Source organism: Elephantulus edwardii, unplaced genomic scaffold (assembly GCF_000299155.1).
Source record: "Elephantulus edwardii isolate Elephantulus edwardi_28Jun2011 unplaced genomic scaffold, EleEdw1.0 scaffold00397, whole genome shotgun sequence".
In the NCBI taxonomy this organism is placed as follows: Eukaryota; Metazoa; Chordata; class Mammalia; order Macroscelidea; family Macroscelididae; genus Elephantulus; species Elephantulus edwardii.
In genome coordinates, this window is record NW_006400147.1 from 463,996 (window position 1) to 486,393 (window position 22,398).

The following is a 22,398-nucleotide window of genomic DNA, read 5'->3' on the forward strand; positions in this document are numbered from 1 at the left end:
TCAACTCATTGAAATAATGAATGTTAAGTACATAGTACAGTACAGGCACTCAGAAAAAAAATAAAGACCAGAATTTCTACATGCCCACCATTTTGTAACTATGATTGGCATACGATCAAAAGTTTGCTCTAATGAATGCATAAAAAATAGGTTTTTTTCCAAAAAATAAAGTTATATATTTCCCCAATATTATAAAAGATTTTATAATAAATGTAATTTATAACCATAAGTATTGGTGAGTTTTGTTTGTTTTTTTAAAACGTGGGTCCATAATACAAAATATCCCTTGCTGTTGTGGTTTTTACATAAATGATAATTGATTAATAGCATGATGACTCTATTAGCATGATTTTTAAGGTACCTGGTAATTACGGGATTGCTGCTGGCCACAAATCCAACCACTGCCGTTCCTTTGTTCAGGGCGTCTTTACAGACATCAATACCCACCACCATCAGGGATTTTAGCTGAAAAAAATCACATGTCACAATATTTAATGGGGATAAAGCATTTCTTAAAACTGTGATTTAATTTCAAGTTTTCCATGAAACTGTCTATGGCTATTAAATGATTTAAATTAAGCTGTGTGTTTTGGGAGAAGAGCAGCCAGAATGCCCTGCAGAGGCAAAGACGGCGAGTCTTCGCCTCACATGCCCTGAGCACGTTACCAGGAGAGGCCGGTATCTGGAGAAAGGCGTCATGTTAGGTAAAGAAGACTCCACGACAAAGGGGCCTCAACGAGATGGATTAATGCACTAGCTACAGTGATGGAATTAAACACAACAGCAACTGTGAGGAGTTCCCCCTGTTGTCCATGCGGTCACTACAAGTTGGAACCAGCTCCATCGTGCCTGACAACACAGCCCATGCCAGGAAGAGCAAGGTCCAGATCAGACGGGTTGTTTAATCAGAAATCACAAGGAGTTAAAGACAGAGGGAAGGACTCCTGGCTTGAGAGGTACTTAGTGAGCAAAAACAAAGCAACTCCCGTCTGTGGAGGTGGCCAAGGGACACTAGTGGCTAGAGAGATTCTGAAGAAACGATTAGCCCATTTTTCTTTTGCCTCTATACGGGGGTGGGGGTGGGGGGGATCTGTCAAGTATGTCTACTGCCTGGCTCAGTTCCTCAGACTGCTAAGGAATCCTCCTGGGGCCACATGTCTCCGTGACAGGCACTGGGGGTAATATTCACCCAAGTACTTATGGAAATAAAAGGAGGGAACAACAGCCCGTCATTTCTCATCCTTCATGCCCAGTCAGGGTGATGGTATTTCAGAAGACACCAAAGGATTTCCCATCTCAGTTTGGAGGTTCAGAGTGTAGGCTAGACCACTTTCCCAGGCACTGAGAAGATCCCACCCAAGGGGCAGGGCCACTCTGAGAGTGGGTGTGGGTGCCATCAGAGACCCTGGAACAGTGATTTTAAGATAGGGGCTGAGAGGACCCAAACCTCACCCTTCTGGGTTTTGCCTCAACAAGGTTCTCTTTTACAAAACATTTGAAGCGTTCCATTTGACGGCAGCCCTTTGAGAACCAAGGCTTCTCTCCTTTTGGGTACCTCACTCTGTGCCTTGTGTAATATGCTTGTGTAATGCCAGGACACAGCACAGAGACACCACAGGACAGCAAAAACAAGTCATTCTGGGGCCATGTGAGCAGCTGCTACTTTGACCCTTTTAACTGGCTGACTGAATAAGCAGAGAAGTGCGGCAGCTTCCTCACCGGAATCTCCACAGCCCACAGCTCGCCTCCCAGTTTGCAAGTCATCTGCATGGCAATTTTGGTGGCGATGCTCATCATCATGCCCTGTTTGTTCAGAGTCCGGGTGAGCACACACTGGCTCGGCACCGGGCAGTCTGAGCTCAGGTACTTTTTAATGGGGTCATAGCAGCTCTTCTGATTGGAAGACAGAATACACATCACCTAAAAGCAAAAATAAAATTGTCAAAGAGGAAATCAATCTACTAACACTTAGAAGTAAGGTTTTTTAAAAATTCTTCTAAGGCATCTCTGGCTGGGTTCTACCAGTGAGTCTTTCACTCAGGAGTTGAGTTGAGGAGCTGAGTTGATCCTTTGTGCCCTCTGGGGACTTCTGAATTCTGTTAACCCAACTCACTGCCTTTGTTTGAGTCAATTCCAACTCCTAGTGATCCTCATCAGGTTTCCGAGGATGTAAATCTTTGCTGGAGGAGAATGCCCATCTTTTTCCCATGGTGGATTTGGACTACTGATCTTACAGTTGGCAGAGCAACACATGATTGATTACATCACCAACGCTCCTTCCTGGACTCTGTCAGTCTTTCGAAACATCCTTCTAACATAGCTCATTCCATTAAAAAATTTTCAAAGACTCTTTCCTCAGGATCTTCAGTTCTCATTCCCACTACATTCCCTTAAATTAATTTAGCTTAAATTATGTTCCTTTCCCCCCTAACCTAACACATTGGGCTGCTAATGAAAGGTCCGTGGTTTGAATCTCCCAGCCACCAGCCACATCAAGGGAGAAAAAGAGGCAGTGTTCCCTCATAAAGATTCCCGCCTCCCCTGGAGACCTGAAGGGGGAGGACTGTTGACTGACAGTGGGCTTGGATTTGGTTTTTGCTTTTACTCAGGAGGTATTAAGCAATTATAATAAAGAAAATGTAAACACATAAAAATTCTTTGTTTACTGAAGATTGAGAGGATGTTGGGAGAAGGAAGCTTTGAGTTGTCTGGTATTTTTTTATTCCCCCAATCGCTGTCACTATTCCAGTTTTTTTATCAGATGTTACTTCAACCGCAGTATCTCTCTTAGTCTAACTCCACTTTCCTCCCATCTTACACCCTTTATGTGCAAATGCCTCAAATTATAGTGTGTCCTGATGAGCAGAAAACGAAGTAATTTTTCACCTACAGACCTGTTTTAAAGTCATATCACAAATTGGAAATATTTACACATTAAAAATGAATAAATTAACACATTTAAAAATTAATAAAGTGGGACAGGAAAATATTTTTTAAATATCAGCAACAGTGTCTTAGGGATTTTTCCACTATCTTTCCCTTCTATGAGTCTGGAGCCAAAGGTAAGTGGCAGAACAAAGCAATGCCTTAGTGGAGGCTGGAACACGAGAGGACACACGAGGGGATGGGGCGAGCAGCCAAATATGTAGATACCAACAGATATCATGCTTTTCATTACCTGAGAAGACAGGCACATGTACGGCCCTGGGGGAAGTTTTCCTGTGGTGTATTAGATTGGAAGTATGACTTCTTTTTTGAAGTATATTTTTAGCTAGATAAACAGACATAGTAATGAAACAGACATAGGTATCTATCTATATGAGTATCCTATCAATCAATGGGGAGTTCTGGTGGCCTAGTGGTTCAGGAGTTGCACTGCCAAGTCAAAGGTGAGCAGTGTGAATTCACCAGGGGAAGGAAGGACAATGTCTCCACTGCAATTTGCACCCTCTGAAAACCCACTAGAGGGTTAGCTTTGAGTTGGATCTAACTCGGTGACAATGAATGAGATTTAAAAGTCGTAGTTTTACTCCACTCTGCAACCCTCATTCTGATACTTGGGGTGGGGGTGAAGGGGTGCGGGGGGGGGGACTGCATACCAATGAAGAAGTTTTTTTCTTTTGCTTTTCAAGGAGAAGAACAAACTGGAGTGGGGGTGGGGTGGGCAGGGAGAAAAGTGCAACAGTGAATGAATGGAAATTCAAAATCTCTGTAAATGTTCATTGAAGCTAATAAAAAAAAAAAAGTCATAGTTTTGCCCAATGAGAAAATTCACAGACAGTAACACACTGGTAGCAAATAAGTACACCCAGGGCCCGGGTCTTGGTTTCTAAGTACCATTCTCTATGCAAAGGAACCAGAGTTCCTTGGAGAAATATCTGATTCCAGGGCTAGGCAGCAAAATCACAAAATGAACCTAACCTGTAATGTCTTAAAGGCAGGTAGTGGCCAAATAAAGATGAGGAAGTATCCAAAAGACACAGAAATTCTCCTAGTGGCAAAATCAGAGACAAACTTGAGCATCAAAAGAAACATATAAGCACCATAGTGGATAATACCAGCAGATAAAGAAAGATTCATGAGTTCATTCTGCTATAAATAAATGAACAAATGAGAAGAGAATGTTCTTCCCGGTATGAATCAGTTCATACCAAACTATGATGGTTGCTCAATGTTGGTTTTCTAATTTACTGTCAACCAAAAATGTAGAAGGAATGCCAGAATTAGAAAATAACCATTTGGCCATTTTCACCGTAATAAACAATTCAGGCAAGAGTCATCAAGGGATGCTAAAACCACTGGGTAAAGTTCAACAAGGAACGGGCTATTTGCATAGTCTTAAGGTATCTCTCCACAAAAACTTTCATTAATTCCAAGAATAGGTGCTCGCTTAGGCAGCACATATACTAAAATTGGAACGATACAGAGAAGATTAGCATGGCCCCTGCGCAAGGATGACACGCAAATTCGTGAAGCGTTCCATATTTTTTTGGGAGCTCTGGTGGCCTAGTGGCAAGGAGCTGCAACTACAATCCCAAGAACAGGAGTAACTTCACATGCAGAAACCTGTCCATACCACCTTACACAGTGCTCAGTTAGCATCCCCAGGACAGGGAGACCCTGAGAACCTGGGAGGATGCAGTGTGTAGACAGCACCACTTCTGTGGTAACTCCTGCCAAGTGCACAGCCTGAAACGTGACCATGGGAAACAACAAAAAAATCCAAACTGAGGGGCAGGATTCAAAAAACTGCCCTGGATGTATCAAAAGAAAACCCAAGTGGTTACAGAATGGGGGAAGGGAAGACTAAAAATGTAGAACAACTATCTGCAATGCATTCAATTCCTTTACATAATCAACATTAGGAGAAATCAGAGTGGGGTCTGGATTCAGTACAATTATGTTGTTGTTGTTGTTCTGTGCCTTTGAGTTGACTATGACTCATAGTGACCCTAGGAACAATAGTTCTGAACCCTGTCTTATCCTGAGCCAGATCTCACTATCTCTGACATCTGTCCCCAGGGCCATAGTGACAAATACAATTACAGATTCTTCTATTTTTCTCTTTTTCAAACAAATGGCAACTTATCCTAAGTATTATTGTGGGCTTTTTTACTTAAAAGCATATCCTAGAGACCTTTCCATTTCCACATACAAAGACTTCCTTTATTCTTCAAAAGTTGGAGTATTACTTTTAGGAACATACTACTTTTAACTAGTTCAGACATCCTAATTGTTTACCATTACAAACAATGTGTGTATTTGTGTACTTGTGATCACGCTTGCAAAGAGTTTATCTATTTGACTTTGTTACACAGAACAAAACAAACACAAATACAGAAAATCAGAAACTAAGCTTTTAAACAGATTGATTATCTATACTGTTGTTTCACTATTGTTCATTATTCTTGGCTTTTGTATTTTTTTTAACTTATTCTTTCTGGGGTTTCCCCCCATTATTTATTTTTGTTTTCTAAGCATATTTTGGCAGTATCTCTTAATTCTGACATATAATTTTTATTTTTATGGTAGAAATTCTATAATTCTATCTGGTATTTTCTTTATGGCCTAAGAGTTGTTTGAGAGTTTGCAATTTTTCAGGTAATAGGGCTTTTTCCTTCTCCTGAGTCTGTATAAAGATTATAAAATTCATATTTACACAGGGAGCTCTGGTGGCATGGCAAGAAGCTGTGCTGAAATCCTGGAGGCACAAGGTTTGAATCCACCAGCTGCTTGGTGGGAGAAGGATGGGCAATCTCCTCCTGTGCGATTAACTGCCTCCAAAAACCCGCTGGAGGGCCAGTTATGGGTTGGTTCTGACCCCAAAGAACACAACAACAACATAAAAAGAATGCTGTTATTTTCACTTTATAGGATTTCTTTTGTGGGTTTATATTGCCTGTTTTCATGAATATTTTATAAGCCTTTTTTAAAAAGGACATTCTCTGTTAACTCTATTCATCAGCTCCATATTATTAAATAGCAGTTTCATTAAAATCTGTCTCTTCATCCTTTCAGTCTGCTTTATAGGGATCAAAAATTGAGAGAGTAAAAGTAATTACTTTTATTTATCAATTTGTTCTGTGATCTCAACTTAATACTGTTCTTGTGTTGTGTGATGTACCATTTAGCTTCATGAAGTTTCCTTCTTTGTCTCATTTGGCCTCAATTCTATCTGAAATTTTTGCTAAGCTTTCTTAGGGAGGTCTGGTACGATACTCTGCAAAGAACCACATTGCTAACCCAAAGTTAGTGCCTCTCCAATGGATCAAATCCACCAGTGGATCTGAGGGAGAACAGGGTTCTTGCATTAGATTTCTAGCCATGCTATGAGTCAGTTCCAACTCAATGGCCTTAAGTAATATTAACTAACTTTATTGAAATGGCACAGAAACACTCATTATGGTTTGGCTTGTTGAAGGGTATCAATATTTCTGTTTTATATAAATCCTCATCAACTGAACTACACAAAAATCTTAAATATATATGAGAGTTGTTTTTGTTAGTGCCATCGAGTCAAGTACAACTCAAAGCGACCTAATGAACAACAGATCTGAATCCTATCCTATCCTGTGCTATCTTCACACTTCCTGACACACGAAAGTCCATTGCAGTAGTTACCGTGTCAATCCACCTAGTCAAAGGCCTTCCTTTCCTTCACCGACCCTCTAGCCTTCCAAGAATCATGTCCCTCTCCAAGGAATAGCTCCTCTTTGCAACAAGCCCAAAGTATGTGAGGTGAAGACTCACCATTCTTGCCTCCAAAGAGAACTCTGGATGCACCATCTCCTGGACATATTTGTTTGTTCTTTTGGCAGGACATGGAATGTTCAGTGCTCTTCTCCAACACCACAGCTCAAAGGCATCGATTCTTCTGTCATCCTTATTCACTGTCCAACTCTCAGATGCATAGCAAATAATCAGAAAGACCATGGCCTGAATCAGATGCACCTTAGTCCTCAAATGGACCTCATTACTCCTCAATAATTTGAAGAGGTTCCTAATTGCAGATTTTCCCAGGGCAGTGCGTCTCCTTATTTCCTGACTGAGTACCAAGGATATTAATTGTGGATCCAAGTAAAGTGAAGTTGTTGACTGTTTCAGTCTCCTTTCCAACCATTAGGATGTTTCCTTATAGGTCCAATGGTAAGAATCATTGTTTTCTTGACATTCAAATGCAATCCATACTGAAGGCTGCATTCCATGATCTTCTGCAAAAAGTGCTTCAAGTCCTCCTCACATTCAGCAAGCAAGGTATGTCACCTGCATAACACTGGTTATTGATGAGTCAGTCTCCCTCTGATCCTGATCCCATAATCCACTTCATGGAGTCCACCTTCTCCAATAATTTGTTCAGCATACAGATTAAATAGATATGGAGAGAGAACACAACTTTGACACACTCCCTTACTCCCTTCTTAATTTTAAACCATGCAGAGTTCCCCTCTTCTGCTCGTAAAACAGCTTCTGGTCTAGATATAGGTTTCATATGAGTACAATTAAGTGCTTGAGGATCCCAATTCTCCCAATGTCAGACACAACTTTTTATGATCCACACATTCTAATGCCTTTGCATAGTCCATACAACACAAATAGACATTCTTCTGGTATTCTTTACTTTCAGCCAGGATCCATTTGACATCAGCAATGATATCCCTGGTGCCACGGGCTCTCCTAAATCCTGCTTGAGCTTTTGGCAGTTCCCTATCTATATACTGTTCTAGCCATTTTTGAGTAATCTTCAGCAGTATTTTGCTGTATGAGATATTAATATTGTTTGATAGTTTCCATATTCAGTTGCATCACTTTTCTTGGGAATGGGAACAAATAAGAGTAGATTTCTGATATTTATTCTAGTGTTGATAATACTCTATAGTCTTTTCGGAAAAACTCCATATTTCAATAAATATAGTCTTTAATGTTCCTTACAAAGAACTTGGAGATGTAAGCCTCTGTTTTCAGATCTATAAAATGGGGTAAAGAGTAGAGGACAGGAAGCTCTGGTGGCCTGGAGTTAAGGGGTTGCACTGCCAACCCAAATGCACTCAGTTCAAATCCACCAGCTGCTTCAAGGGGGAAAGATAGGCAATCTCCTTCCATGTGATTTACTGCCTCTGAAAACCTGCTGAAGGGTCAGCTCCAATTTGATGGTACATAACAGCAACTACAAGTAGAAAAAATGAAGCTCTGGTGGCCTAGGGGTGAGAACTTGCATTTTTTTAACCCAAAGATACATGGTTTGAATTCATTACCTGCTCTGCAAAAGAAAGGTGGGCAATCTCCTCCTTTAATATTTACTGCCTCTGGAAACCTACTGGAGGGTCAGGTATGAGCTGGTACCATCTTGCTCGCTCACAACAACAACTGTGTAGTGATTCTGATGTCAATCCAATACTCAGGGGAGAATAACCTTGCTTGTAAGCAGAATATACTAAAGCATCTCAGGTATCAAATCTGTAACTTATTCTCAAAGAGTTCAAGAAAGATAAAAGGGATGAGTGAGCTGGGAGGAGAGGAGAAGAGAAGTCTCCTCTTCTCAGTGGGAGGCCAGGGTCCTAGAGAAGAGTTTAAAACAAACCAACCAACCTAGAAATGGGAATGAATGAGAGATTTTTGGGAACAGGGATACCCATTTCAACTTGTTTTAAATTATGAGATGGGATGTACTTGCGATACCTTGGTCCCAAGTCTTCTGCCATATGCCTGCCTACCTGTTTCTCTCTCTCTCTCCACCCCCCTACACACACACACACACACACACACACACACACACACACACACACTCATTCACTCTGGGGAATGAGTCAATTATGAGTGTCCCAGAGTTTGGGGGAAGCAGGAAGTTGGGGCCATTGTGACTTGGGGAACCTACACCCTCCAAGAATCTGCTCAAACATTGTGAAGAAAAGTGGGTATCTGTATTTAATAATCCTTATTTATGAGATAAGGTGGAAGGCATTTACTCTTAAACTTGGGTAAAAGACAGTTCCCAGTAAGACAGAAAATGTGCAGGTATTCAAGAAGAAAAAAACACAGATGTAGCCGAAAGCAGGTAAAAATATGAAAATTAAATAAAATGTTACTGATTGATGAAAATGCTGGAATTAACTTTCTTGAGTACTTTGGAAAAGATATCAGTTTCCAAAATATAAAAACATTAAAGAGTGTATTCAGTTTCCTAATCTCAAAATTGCTGTTGTTGCTGTCAAATTGAGTACAACTCATGGTGATCCTGTGAATAACAAATCTCAACCCTCTGCTATCCTGTGCCAACCTCACAATCTCTGACACACTTGAGCCCATCGCTGCAGTCACTGTGTCAATCCAACTCACTGACAATCTTCCTCTCCTTCACTGTCCTTGCACCTTTCCAAGGAATAGCTTCTCCTAGTAACATGCCCCAAATATGCAAGATGAAGCCTGACCATCTTTGCCTCCAAGGAGCATGTGAGCTGTACCTTCTCTAAGACACATCTGTTTGTCCTTTTTGCAGTCCAGGGGATATTCAGTACTATCCTCCAATACTACAGTTCAAAGGCACACATTTTTTTCTTTGTTAAGCTTATTAATTGTCAGGTGACTGAAAAAGCATGGTATATAGAGTTAATTTTCTTGAATAATTTGCTCAGCATACAGACTGAACAGGTACGAAGAAAGGATACAACCCTGAAGCACTCCTTTCTTAATTTTATATCATACACTGTTCCCTTGCTCTGTTCGCACAACAGCTTCTTGGTACAAGTTTTGCATGAGCACAATAAAATGTTCTGGGATTCCCATTCTTTTCAATGTTAGCCATAATTTGTTATGATTCTCAGTCAAATGCTTTTGCATAGTCAATAAAGAATAAACAGACATTTTTCTTATATTCTCTTTCAGCCAGGAGCTATTTGACATCAGCAATGATATCCCTGGTGCAATGGCCTCTTCTAACTCCTACTGGAACTTCTGGCAGTTTTCTATTGATGTACTACTGTTCTAGCCTTTTTTGAATCATCTTCAACAGTATTTTGCTTGCATGTGATATTAATGATATTGTTCAATAACTTACACATTCTGTTAGATCACCCTGCTGGGGAGTGGGAACAAATACGAACTTCGTTCAGTTGCTCTGCCATTCAGCTGTCCTCCAAATTTATTGGCATAGACTGGAGGGCACAACCAGGGCTGCATCTGTCAACTTCTTCCTTTCCTCCCACTGGCTCTTTCTTGATCATATGGTATGGCTCTTGCTACAGAAGATCAAGGAATGCAGCATTCAGTATGGATTGTGTCTTAATATTAAGAAAACAAAGATTCTTACCACTGGACCAGTAGGCAGTATCCTGATGGATGGAGAGGAGACTGAAACTGTCAACAGCTTCATCTTGCTTGGATCCACAATTATCACCCTTGGTATGAACAACAAGGAGATGCAATGCACTGGGGAAATCTGCAGTTAGGGACCTTTCCAAATTACTGAGGAGTAGTGATATGAATTTGACTACAGGAAATAAGGTGTGTCTGATTCAGGCCATGGTCTTTCCAATCCCAGACCTGGACAAGGAATAAGGATGACAGAAAAAGAAATGACGCCTTTTTGCTGTGGTGTTAGGGAAGAGCACTGAAATATCCCATGGATGGCCAAGAAAATGAATGTCTTGGAGAGGGTGCAGCCAGAGTACCCTCTGGAGGCAAGAATGATGAGGCTTCATCTCACAAAGTTTGGACATGTTGCTAGAGGAGTTATTCCTTGGAGAGGGACATGTCATTGGGGAGGGTGGAGGGTCAGCAAAGGAGAAGTCCCTCAACCAGGTGGATTGAAATGATGACTGCTGCAAAGTGTGAGGATGGCGCATGAAAGGACTAGGTTCAGATTTTTTTGCTCTCAGGGTCACTGTGAGTCATATTCAACTCGATGGGTATTTCCTGAAATATTTCAGTGTTGGCCACTTCTTTTTTGGTACAGTGACTCTGTGTACTCCCTCCATCTTCCATCCATGATGCTTCCTGGATCATTCAAGATTTTGCCCAGAGCATGTCCTAAATATTACTACTTAAGGCTTGAATTTGTTTTTCAGTTCTTTCAGCTTGAGAAATGCTGAGTAAATTATTCCTTTTTTATTCTCCAATTTTACTCTTTTTGCTCTCTATCTTTATTCAAGCTGAAGCCCCAATCTTTCGACTTCCCCAGGCCCAGCTGGCAGCTCCTGGGCTTACAGCAGGCAAGCAGTGGCAAGGAAGAAAAGCAGGACTGTTCGGGGAGAGAAAAAAGAAAACTGATACACTAGAACAACAAAAGAATTACCCGGTACTTACCAACTGAATGTTGGGGACAACATGTTGCTGTATAGCTCTAAGAAATGAAGCTGGACTGTCTTGGACTCTTATGCTGCATAAAAAGACAAATTGCAAAGCTCTATCAAGCCTCTTCTCAGTAGGATATGATCATGTGGTACTAAAATAACACAAATGGATTTCCATGCCAGACAAGGAATTTTAGCAGCAAGTTATTAGAGAAAAATTTAAACTTTTGCATCTTAAATGGTTTTCCCTATTAAAGGACATGTCAAACACACTTAACAATTAGTTCTATTCTCTTTAGAAACTGCATTGGTGGAAGATGACATTTTCTCCATTGAACTCCTATAAGGAATAATTCTACTGTTAAAAATGGGGCTGAAAGACGACTTGTGAACTCACTAGTCTAGAAATATCAAATGCCTAAAATGAAGTTCAGATTTAAGCAGAATTAAACTTTAACTAATATTTAATCTAGGTGCAAATTTTAAAATAAGATTTATTAGTCATCACCTTAATGAGACCAAAACCATCTAACTTTCATGATTCAGATAAAGGAAGTCTGGAGCCCTTTTTTCCCTCTCCTTTAATGACATTTTGCTTTGAGTCGGAGTATAATCTCTTTAATAGCTTCAATTAATCAATCAATGAATCAGCAAGTCCTTAACTGTCTAGTATATAACCCTGCACACTGCAATGCACACTCTAGCTTCTTATGAAGGAAGAGCAGTGGTCAAGAGTTCAGCTGCCTATGAAAAAGTCAGTGGTTTAAGCCCACCAGCCGCTCAAAGGGAGAAAGTGAGGACACTGTACTTCTGCAGAGATTTATGAAAATCTTGCATAAAAATTGTTAGGGATATACAAATGGCCTGCAGCATTGTTTAAACATCTACGTGATCCTGACTTCCCCAATTCAATCTCTTGCACTCAGACTCAACTATCTTATTGTCTATTCCTTCAAAAATCACTAAACAAATTATTTTAGATAATAAAGGCTATGCATATATATCTAAAATGGGTACTTCACAGGGGGAAAGGAAAAGGAAATTAATTAAATGAATTAAAATTTGGGTTTTCAGATAAAGCCCATCCAGAACGGAACACGGTGCTGGCTCCCTGTGTGATAAAACCGCTGTGACAATGGTCTTGGGTCTGTGACTAGCTTCTTTCAGGATTCTTTTCTTACTTTATTAGCTGGGAGGCTAAGGTAAATTAGAGCAGGTGAAACCTAAACTAGTTGATTTGTTAACAACCTTGATAAGGGGGAATTCTAGATTCTTTATGTAAACTGAGACATTTGGATTACCTGTGGTTTTCAACAATGCTTGCTATATCAGTGTAATTAATTAATAACCACATGTAAAGAATAACTCCTCAACCTGCCAATGAAGATGGCTATACCTCCAAGGTAAAAGAGAAAAAGAAGTACAAGAATTGGTTTCCTTTTCTAAGCAAACTGACTGCAACAAAGTGAGGAATGGCCATTTTTATGTGACAAACTATGTGACTCTCTCTCTATTCTCTCTCTTTCTGTGTGTGTGTGTGTGTATGTGTGTGTATTCTATCTCTCTCTCTCTCTACATATATATATACACACTGTATATATGTGTGTGTGTATATATATATGTGTATATATATATATATACACACACACTATATATACACACACACATCCCTTATTAAGTTAAAAGCAACTTATTTCCTTTGATCATGCTCAATAATTTGTGTAGTATCTGGCATCCACTCAGTAAGTTTCAAAGAACACTAACTTTAGAAAACTATCTGAATTATTACTCTTATGTTCCGAACAGAATTAGAAAAGTTTATTTCTGATCTATTTTACATTCAATATTAAAGCACTGAATATATCAAATCAATGAGGAAATGTCATTTCTATTTATTAAATATTCTGTTTGTCATTAAATTTTATTAATAGCTGTACTATAGGGATTTATTAGACATTAAAATACTAGTCACTATGGGGAAAAATTTGAAGTAATGACACCATTGTTTATGAAGAATATTGAAACTAAATGTATAAAAAGACCAACATAAGTGAACTAACTCAGTCCCATAAGGACAAATACTGTACAAGACTATTATTGTGGACATAGATAACTAGTAAAATGTGTATGAGGATGTAAGGGGAGGGAGCACAGGGGTGAGTAACGAGTGGGGATGGGTGGGCTGTGTAATCATAGGGTCACACAATTTGAGGGGTGGAGGGTGGGGAGAGTTAAGGAAATGGGAACGATCTAGTGTGAAAAACAATGTATGCTAACTTTGTAAGTAGAACCTGTATCAAATAAAAAGTTTATATTTTAAAAAAGTAAAGAAAAAACAAATAGATTTTGACTTTATAAAATATAATCATTAAAAATCCATCTACAAAAAATAAAACCCATCTACACTCAAGTATTTGCTTGGAACTTTTTATTGGAAAACTTTGCCAATATAGTTTTGTGGATACTTAAGAGTCATTATTTCCTACCCTCTAAGCAAACCAAATGAGGACTTTAAAAAAAAGAGAGAGAGAAAGAGAATAAAAGAGTGACTTTTAGCATATTCTCACATTTTGGGGTAGTCCACATTAAATCCCATGGAACTTCCAACTCGTCTCAAGCAGCTGAGGAAGCTCTCAATCACACTTTCAGCTCCGTTACTACATATGATCAGCCATTTAGTCAAAGACGGTGCACTTAAAACTCTACAAGTTCGAATATCCTTGAACCAATCAGCAGCAGATGCTGGTTGAAACTGAGGAGTATAATGAAGAAATGATGGAACAAATTCATTAAGAGAGTAATTCAGTAAAACAGGACGGGAAAAGTGCCCAAGCCTATTAGGAGAGGAGTACCAACTCTAGTACTGTTTTCTATTCAGTCCTAAAATTGTTTCGATTTATGGGATCTGCCTTTTAGAGTAGGAAGGCATCACAGTACAAGCTCCATGAGGAATGAGACACTGAGAGGTTCAACGACCTGCCCACAGTCATATGGATACAGGTGCTGCACATCTGAAAAAAACACATGTTCTTGCTGGTAGCACAATGTTGGACAAGGCCTTTGCTTTGGATTTCCAGTGCCTAGGACTAAGAAATCTACAAAAAGAAGCAGACTTTCCAGTCTCGGTTCTCAAAAACCATCTCTCTACATTGTTTATTGCTAGGTGCACTGAGCTGGAGCCACAGCTCCAATGATGATTCATAGCTGACCCTCCAATGGGTATTCAGAGGCTTTAAACTACATGAAAGGAAACTGCCCATCTTTCTTCCTTGCAGCTGGCGGATTTGAACCATTTGCCTTTGGATGGGCAAACTTCAATCCAAATTCCTTACCTATTAAGCCACCAGCACTTCCTCCCTTTGCTTTAGGCATTTATATATCGTACATAGAAAATGCTTATTGTCTGTGCCCAGGTATTAAAAATAATCTTAGAAAGCAGTTAAGAATATACATTATGCTCAGAGTAGTTCTATCTATGAGCAAGGGACAAAGGCAAGACTTAGGCTCCTTTCTTAGTCTTAGAAGGGCCTCAGATGAGCAGAAAAAGCAAGCTCCCAGCACTGAAGAAAAACTTACACCCATAGACTGGAATCAAATTGAAATGCCATGGCTGGGACAGGAAGAGCTACTGTTTAAATTAAAAGGGCTCATACTGCTGTTTCATTTCCTGATACTCAAAGTGTGTCCATGGCCCAGTTTTACGGGCATCCTCTGAGAGCTGGGTAGAAAAGCAGAGTCCTGAGCCCCATACCAGACCTACTAAGTAAAAATTTGCAGGATGGCAAACTCCTCCGGTGATTCTTAACTACTTTAGTGTTTAAGAAACATTCTAACCCTTCTGTTCTAGTAACTCAGAAGCTGTAGCTACGCTATGAAGCCAGATAGTAGAAGCATAGATTTGGAATTCAGGGTGGCCATTCTGACTTCTGGTCACCACCTACCTTCATGATGCCTTACTAATAAGTGATTAGGAAGCAGCCTTAGGCTGAGACCCAAGTGGGCAGACTGGCCCTCTGTACTCAAATGGTTCTGTTCGAAGCTAAGGTCCACTCCTTTCCATGACAGCCAATGTGAGGAGAGTCACAGTTTCCTCACTCACACCACTTCTACTTAAGTGAATGTCTTCATTTTTATACCGACTCAACAGCACATCTTTTTGGAAATTAGCAGGTGCCAAAACAGAAAAACCAAATCTGGTGTCAGGAAACACATCCACGTAGGTATCTTCACCAGCTGATAGACTTTCCTCATGTAAGGTTCCTTTATTTATCATCTTATGGCTAGGAAGAAACACAGTACAGTATGTCCAAGGCACACCTTAAGCTCAATGAACCTTTATTGCACAGTCCCTAGGGCCCAATTTCAGAAAAACAGAATTGACAGGGAGTCAATGACATGGTCACCTCCAGCCATCCACCACAACCTCTGGGAGTCTTTCTCTCACTATGTCATGTCTGGGGATGGGTTCTAGGTGGATTTCTTTATTTTTGTACAACCGGAGCAGCATTTTATTTTGAAAGATTAACAGATATGGAAACAAAATGTCCAAATTCTGGTATCAGAAAACATATTCTATCAGGTACATTCATTACTTAAAAAGTTTTCTCACTGTGGTTTTTATACATAAGAGTTTTTGTTGTTGCTATTAGGCACTGTCAAGTTGTCTGCCACTCATAGCAACCCTGTTTACAGCAGCTCTGAAGCCTGCCCTGTTCTGAGCCAGTCTCACTGATTCCGATACACCAACCCCTATTACCCCAGCTACTATATCAATCCATCTCATCCAGGGTCTTCCTCTCCTGTGATGTCCCTCCACCCTTCTGAAGAAGATGTTTTCTCCGAGGATCAGTCCCTCCTGACCACAAAATCCTAGCCTCCAAGGAGAAACCTGGTTTCACCCACTCCAAGAGAGACCTATTTGTTTTCTTAGTGGTCGATGGTATTTTCAAGACTCTTCTCCAGCACTGTTTCTTCTTCCATAATCCTTAATCATTGTCCAGCTCTCTGATGCACAGCAACTAACTGCAAAGATCATGGCCTGGATCAGGCGCACCTTAGTCTCTAGACTGACACTGTTGCTTTTCAGTACTCTGGAGAGGTACCGGACACCAGATTTTCCCAAGACAATTCATCTTTTGATTTCCTGACTGCTGGCACCAAGAGTGCAATGGCTGAAATATTGTTTCCTAATGCATATTTAAGGGAGCTCTAATGGCTTGGTTGTAAGGAATTGTGCTGTTAATGTAAAGGTATGCAGTTCAAATGCACCAGTTACTTCATTGGAGTAAAATAGGCAATTTCCTCTCTTGCATTTTATTGCCTCTCAAAACCCCTTGGGGGGGTCAAATACAGGTTGATTCTGACTTGAGAATATACAGTAACACCACAACTGGTACCTTAAGGGTAAGGAGCTATGCTCCCATTCCAAAGCCACTCAATTAAACTCTACCAGCTGCTCCACGGGACAAAGATTAGTAATTTCCTCCCTTGTAATTTACTGCCTCTGAAAACCCTCTGGGTCAGCTATGAGTTGGTTCCAACTCAATAGCACACAACAACAACACATATTTAAAGTGACACCACATTGGATGCACTAAGCCCATGCAAGTCCATGCAAACCAGTCACAAGGGATTTCAAGGTTTTAGGGCAAGGGGAGGTAAAGGACAATACTGGGGGGGGTACAAATGGATATTATGAGGGTACTTGTTACTCAAATTTGAGAATAATTGAGAAGAAGCTAAACTCTATGAAGAAGAATGTGGCATCAAGATTGGAGGAAGTCTCATCAACAACTTGCATTATGCAGATGACACAACCTTGCCTGCTGAAGGTAAAGACTGGAAGCACTTGCTGAAGAAGATCAAAGATGGTAGTCTTCAATATGGATTACATCTCAATATCAAGAAAACAAAAATACTCATCATTGGACCAATTGTTGTGTTATACCATTAAGTCAGAACCAACTCATAGCTGACCCTCCAAGTGGGTTTCCAGAGGCAGTAAATCATATGGGGCGGGGGGAGACTGCTCCTCCATCCCCAAGGAGCAACTGGTGGATTTAAAGCACACCTTCAGACCTTCCAAACAGGTACCTTCATAAAAGATAGAGAAAAGACTGAAGTTGTCAACAATTTCATTTTACTTGGATTCACTATCAACAGTCAGGGTAGTAGCAATGAAGACATCAAAAGATATGCTGCTTTGTGAAAATGTGTTGTCAAAGCCCTCTGCAAAGTGTTAAAGAGCAATAATGTCAGTGTAAAGGCTAAGATGGGCATGACGCATGCCGTGAGATTTTCAGTTGCTTCCTATCCATCTGTAAGCTGGACAATGAATAAGGATGAAAGAATCAATGCCTTTGATTTCAGGTGTTGAAGAAGAATGACCCCGTGGACAGCCAGAATAGCAAATAAATCTGTCTTGGAGGAAGTGTAACCAGGGTGCTCCTTAGAAACAATGAAGATAAAACTCGATCTCACATAGTTTGAACATGTTGGGGGGCGAGGCAGTCCTTGGAAAAAGCTGGGAAAGGTGGAGCATTGGAGAATGAGAAGAAGACTCTCACCTAGATGGACTGATACAACAAGTATACCCATGGGGTCGAGTATGTGGAAAATCATGAGGATGGCTCAGAACAGGGCAAGGTTAAGACCTGATGTTCAAAGGGTTGCTGCGAGCTGCCATGGACTCAATGGGATATAACAACAACTTTCACTCTAAGGGAATCGTGGTGGCATAAGCCTTAGACAGTTGCACTGCTTATCCAAAAGCCACACTTCTCTGACAGTTTGAATCCACAAGCTGCTGCAAGGGAGAAAGGTGAACAATTTCTTCTCTTGTGATTTGTTTAGTGTTATCAAATGGACTACAACTCACAGGGACCCTATCCTGTGCCATCCTCATGATCTCTGTCATGTCCAACTCCACGGCCGTTGCCATTGTGTCAGTACATCTGGCTGAGGGTCTTTCTTTTGCTAACCCTCTACCTTTCCCAGTTTCGTTTCTTTCTCAAGGACAAAAAGCCCCTCCTGATACAAGCTTTGATATATTAAGACAAAGCTTCACTGTCCTTGCCTCTAAGGAGCACTCTGTTATACTTCCTCCGAAACAGATTTGTTTGTTTCATTGTCAGTCAGTCCACGGACTATTCAAAACTCTTGGCCAACACCACAATTCAAAGGTATCAACTCTTCTTCAGTCTTTTACATTTTATCCAACAATCAGGTGCATATGAAGGAACTGAAAATACCTTGACTTAGATTGGGCCGATCTAAACAAACATTCTTTGAGTTAACCTAGCCTTTAAACTAACATCCTTTCTCTATCTCATGTTAAAGAAATCCCTGAGAGCATATATTTCCAGTCCAACGCATCTTTTGAGTTCCTGACTGCTGCTAACGATGGGTATTGACTGTGGATACAAGTAAAATGAAACCACTGACAGCGTCAATCTTTTCTCCATCTATCATGATGTTGCCTACTGGCTCAGTGATGAGGATTTTTCATTTCTTGATATTGAAATGCAATCCATAATAAAGACTATAGTCTTTCATCTTCCTCACTAAATGCTTCCTTACATTCTGTAAGCAAGGTTGTATGTCATTTGCATAATGCAAGTTGTTGGTGAGTCTTCTTCCAATCCTAAAGCCATATTCTTCTCCATAGAGTCTTTTCCTCAGCATACAAACTGAATAGGTATGGAGAGAAGATATACAACCCTGAAACACACCTTTCCTGGTTTTATCTCTCTCTTGTGATTTCCTATCTCAGAAACCCAATGGAGGTTCACCTATGAGTCAGTTTTGATGATGTGATGAGTTAAGTGTGTCACTCTAAAACAGCCTCTGATAGTGCAACAGTTAAACACTCAGTGCTAACTGAAAGGCAGGTGATTTGAACCTACAACCTAGAAACCCCTGCTCCATGTAATTGGTCCCTATGAGTTTGAATCTACTTGACAGCATCTAATAACCATCATTCTATCAAGTCTTAAAGAGGTCTGTATCTTCAAATGGATTCTTTTAATTGAAAATAATACCACAATACTTACTGTTTGGTCTTGCATTAATATCTTTTCAGAAGGCAAAACACGGCCTGTCAGAGACTTCTGGCATCCAAAATGCAGCCCCCAGCTCTCCAGTTCATAACGTGTATCTTTGTTTCTGTGGGTAGATTTGAGGTTTGGATCATTAAGGTGCTTAGCTTATAAAGAGTTTTAATCATTAGAGATGTAATTAGAAGTTACTGAATTATTAGTGATTCCCACCCCCCTGTTTTTTAGGGTTTCTGACTTCTCTTTCTGCACACCAGTCCTCTCCCTTATTTTCTTATTCTCTAGCACAGCCACAATGCAAATCATAATCATTCTTGTGTAATTTCTCTCATGAGTAGGACAATATAATGGTCAAAAGGATCATCAAAGGATGGTGGTCACTGATGCCTGAAGGATGATGTAATGGATTGATAAAGGGCCAGAGAGTCAAAGGCACACGGGTTAAAATCTTAGCTCCAACATTTAATATACATCACCTTGAATTAAGAGTTTAGTCTTTTTAAGCCTTGGTTTCCTCATTGGTAAGGATAATAAAGTAGCTGTGTCACTGTATCAAATTTATGATTAAACATGACAATTATAATGATTTAACCAGAAAAGTGGTTGCATAGTGCCTAGCATATGCAGAGGATTCAATAAATGTGAGAAGTTCTCTCTCTTAATTAATTTGTCAAACTACAGAGTATTTTTAATTTCTGAGAATGGAAATCTGAAATAGCATTTCAACATATGGTTGTTGTTATGTGCTGTCGAGTCCCATGCGCACAACAGCACTGAACTTTGTCCTATCCTAAGCCCGTCTCAGTCTCTCACACATCTAACTCCATTACCCCAGTTACTGTGTCTGTTCATCTCCTCCAAGGTCTTCCTCTTTTGCACTGTCCTTTTACCAGGGACTAGTCCCACCAGGCAACATGCCCAAAGTTTGTCATACAGAGCTTCAAAATCCTTGCCACCAATGAAAAACTTAGTTTCACTCTCTCCAGGATAAACATGTCTGCCCTCTTGGCAGTCCAGAGTGTTTAATACTCTTCTCCAGCACTACAACTAAAGCACATTGATCCTTCTTCTGTCATCCTTAGTCACTGTCCAGCTTTCTGAAATGTAGCAAGTAATTGTGAAAACAATGGCATGGATCAGACATACCTTGGTCTCTAAATTGACATCATTGCTCCTCAGTACTCTAGAAAAATTCCTGACAAGAGATTTCCCCAATGAAATTCATCTTCTGATTTCTTGACTGCTGATGCCAAGAGTGTTGACTGTTGAACCAAGCAACCTGAAATTGTTAACCTCAATCTCTTCTCGATCTATCATGGTGCTGCCAATTGGCCAAGTGGTAAGAATATTTGTCTTTTGTTGTTGTTGTTAATTTTTGTCTTCTTGATGTTGAGCTTCAATCTGTATTGAAGACTACAGTCCTTGACTTTCTGCAGCAAGTGCTTCAGGTCTCCTTCAGTTTCAGCAAGCAAGTTGTATCATCTGCATAACGCAGATTGTTCGTAAGTCTTCCTCTAATCTAAATGATGCTTCATTTTTCCTCACAGAGCCCAGACTCACAAATGATCTGTTCCACCTATAGATTTAAAAGGTATGGAAATAGGACACATCCCTGAAGCACTGTTTTCTTGACTTTGAACAATGCAGTGTTTCCTTGCTCAGTTCTGATGACTGCTTCCTGATTCAAATATAGATAGGTTTTGCATCCACAAAATCAAGAGTCTTGGAATTCTCATTCTTCTCAATGTTAGCCACAATTTGTTGTGGTCCACACAGTCAAATGTCTTTGCATAGTTAAACAAACACAGATAGACATTGCTCTGGTACTCTCTGCTTTCAACCAAGATCCATCTTCCATTGGCTAAGATGTCTTTAGTACCACGGCCTCTTCTAAATCCAGCTTGTATTTCTGGTAGGTTTTTGTGGGTTTTTTAAATCATCTTCAGCATAATTTTGTTTGCAGTTGATATAAGGGATATTGTTTGATAATTTCCACATTGTTGGATCACCTTTTTTTGGAATAGTAATGGGAATAAATATGTATCTCTTCCAGTCAGTGGGCTAGGTAATTGTTCTCCAGATTTCTTGGCACAACCTGGTGAACACTTTCAGGGCAGTGTCAGTTTGTTGAAACCTATTAATTGGTATCCCATCAATTCATGAGACCTTGGTTTTTTGCCAGTTCCTTCAGTGCAGCTTGAACTTCCTCCTGATCATAAATTTTTTCAAAATTTAAATTCTTCTGTCAGCCATTTCTTTTCGGTACAGTGACTCTGCATACTCCAACTTCTCTTGATGCTTCCTGGATCATTCAATATTCTGTCCATAGCATCCTTAAGTACCGTCGCTGGAGGCTTGAATTTGTTTTTCCGTTCCTTCAGCTGAAGAAAGGTGGAAGTTCACCCTTTTGAATGTCTGACTCCAGCTCTTTGCACATTTCATTGTAATATTTTGCTCTGTCTTCCAGAACTGCTCTTTGAAATCTGTTCAGCTCCTTAATTTCCTGATGTGGTGAATACCACATGCTGGAAATTAAGGAAGAATCAATACATGGTACTAATCATATTTCATGTGCCCAAGAGCTACATGGGCCTAAGGGCTTTAATGGACAATGTGACTTAGTCTGGTGGAGAGAAAAAGGAGGAAGTTCAATTTTTGCCACTCAGGTTCAACAACCTGTCTAACTGTGGGTAGGCTTGCTATTTGAGAACCAGAAGGGCTGTGCCATGAAAGTATGTTGTTGTTGTTGTTGTTATGTGCCATCGAGTCGCTTGCAACTCATAGCGACCCTATGTACAACAGCCCTAAACTTCGCTCTGTCCTGGGCCAATCGCACTGTCTCTGACACTCCCATCCCAATTATCCCAGTCACTGAATCAATCCACCTCATAGAGGGCCTTCCTCTCCTGCGCCGTCCCTCCACCCTCCCAAGCATGATGTCCCTCTCTAAGGACCGGTCTCTCCTCACAACATGTCCAAAGTAAGTTAGACGGCGCCTCAGAATCCTTGCCTCCAAGGAGCCACCAAGTTTAACCCTCTCCAGGACAAATCTGTTTGTT

At 40.3% G+C, this 22,398-nt stretch overlaps 1 protein-coding gene across 1 annotated transcript in view; it reads right to left on the reverse strand.

Annotated features, from left to right (window-relative positions):
• Positions 1-22,398, reverse strand: part of PIWIL4 (piwi-like RNA-mediated gene silencing 4) — a 98,974-nt gene that overhangs the window by 18,763 nt on the left and 57,813 nt on the right. Inside the window, exons 9-13 of the mRNA XM_006902359.1 lie at positions 19,337-19,448; positions 13,853-14,037; positions 11,299-11,371; positions 1,720-1,920; positions 362-465 (exon numbers count right to left, since the gene is read on the reverse strand). Coding sequence (XP_006902421.1) covers positions 362-465; positions 1,720-1,920; positions 11,299-11,371; positions 13,853-14,037; positions 19,337-19,448 — 675 coding nt within the window. The remainder of the gene's footprint in view (positions 1-361; positions 466-1,719; positions 1,921-11,298; positions 11,372-13,852; positions 14,038-19,336; positions 19,449-22,398) is intronic.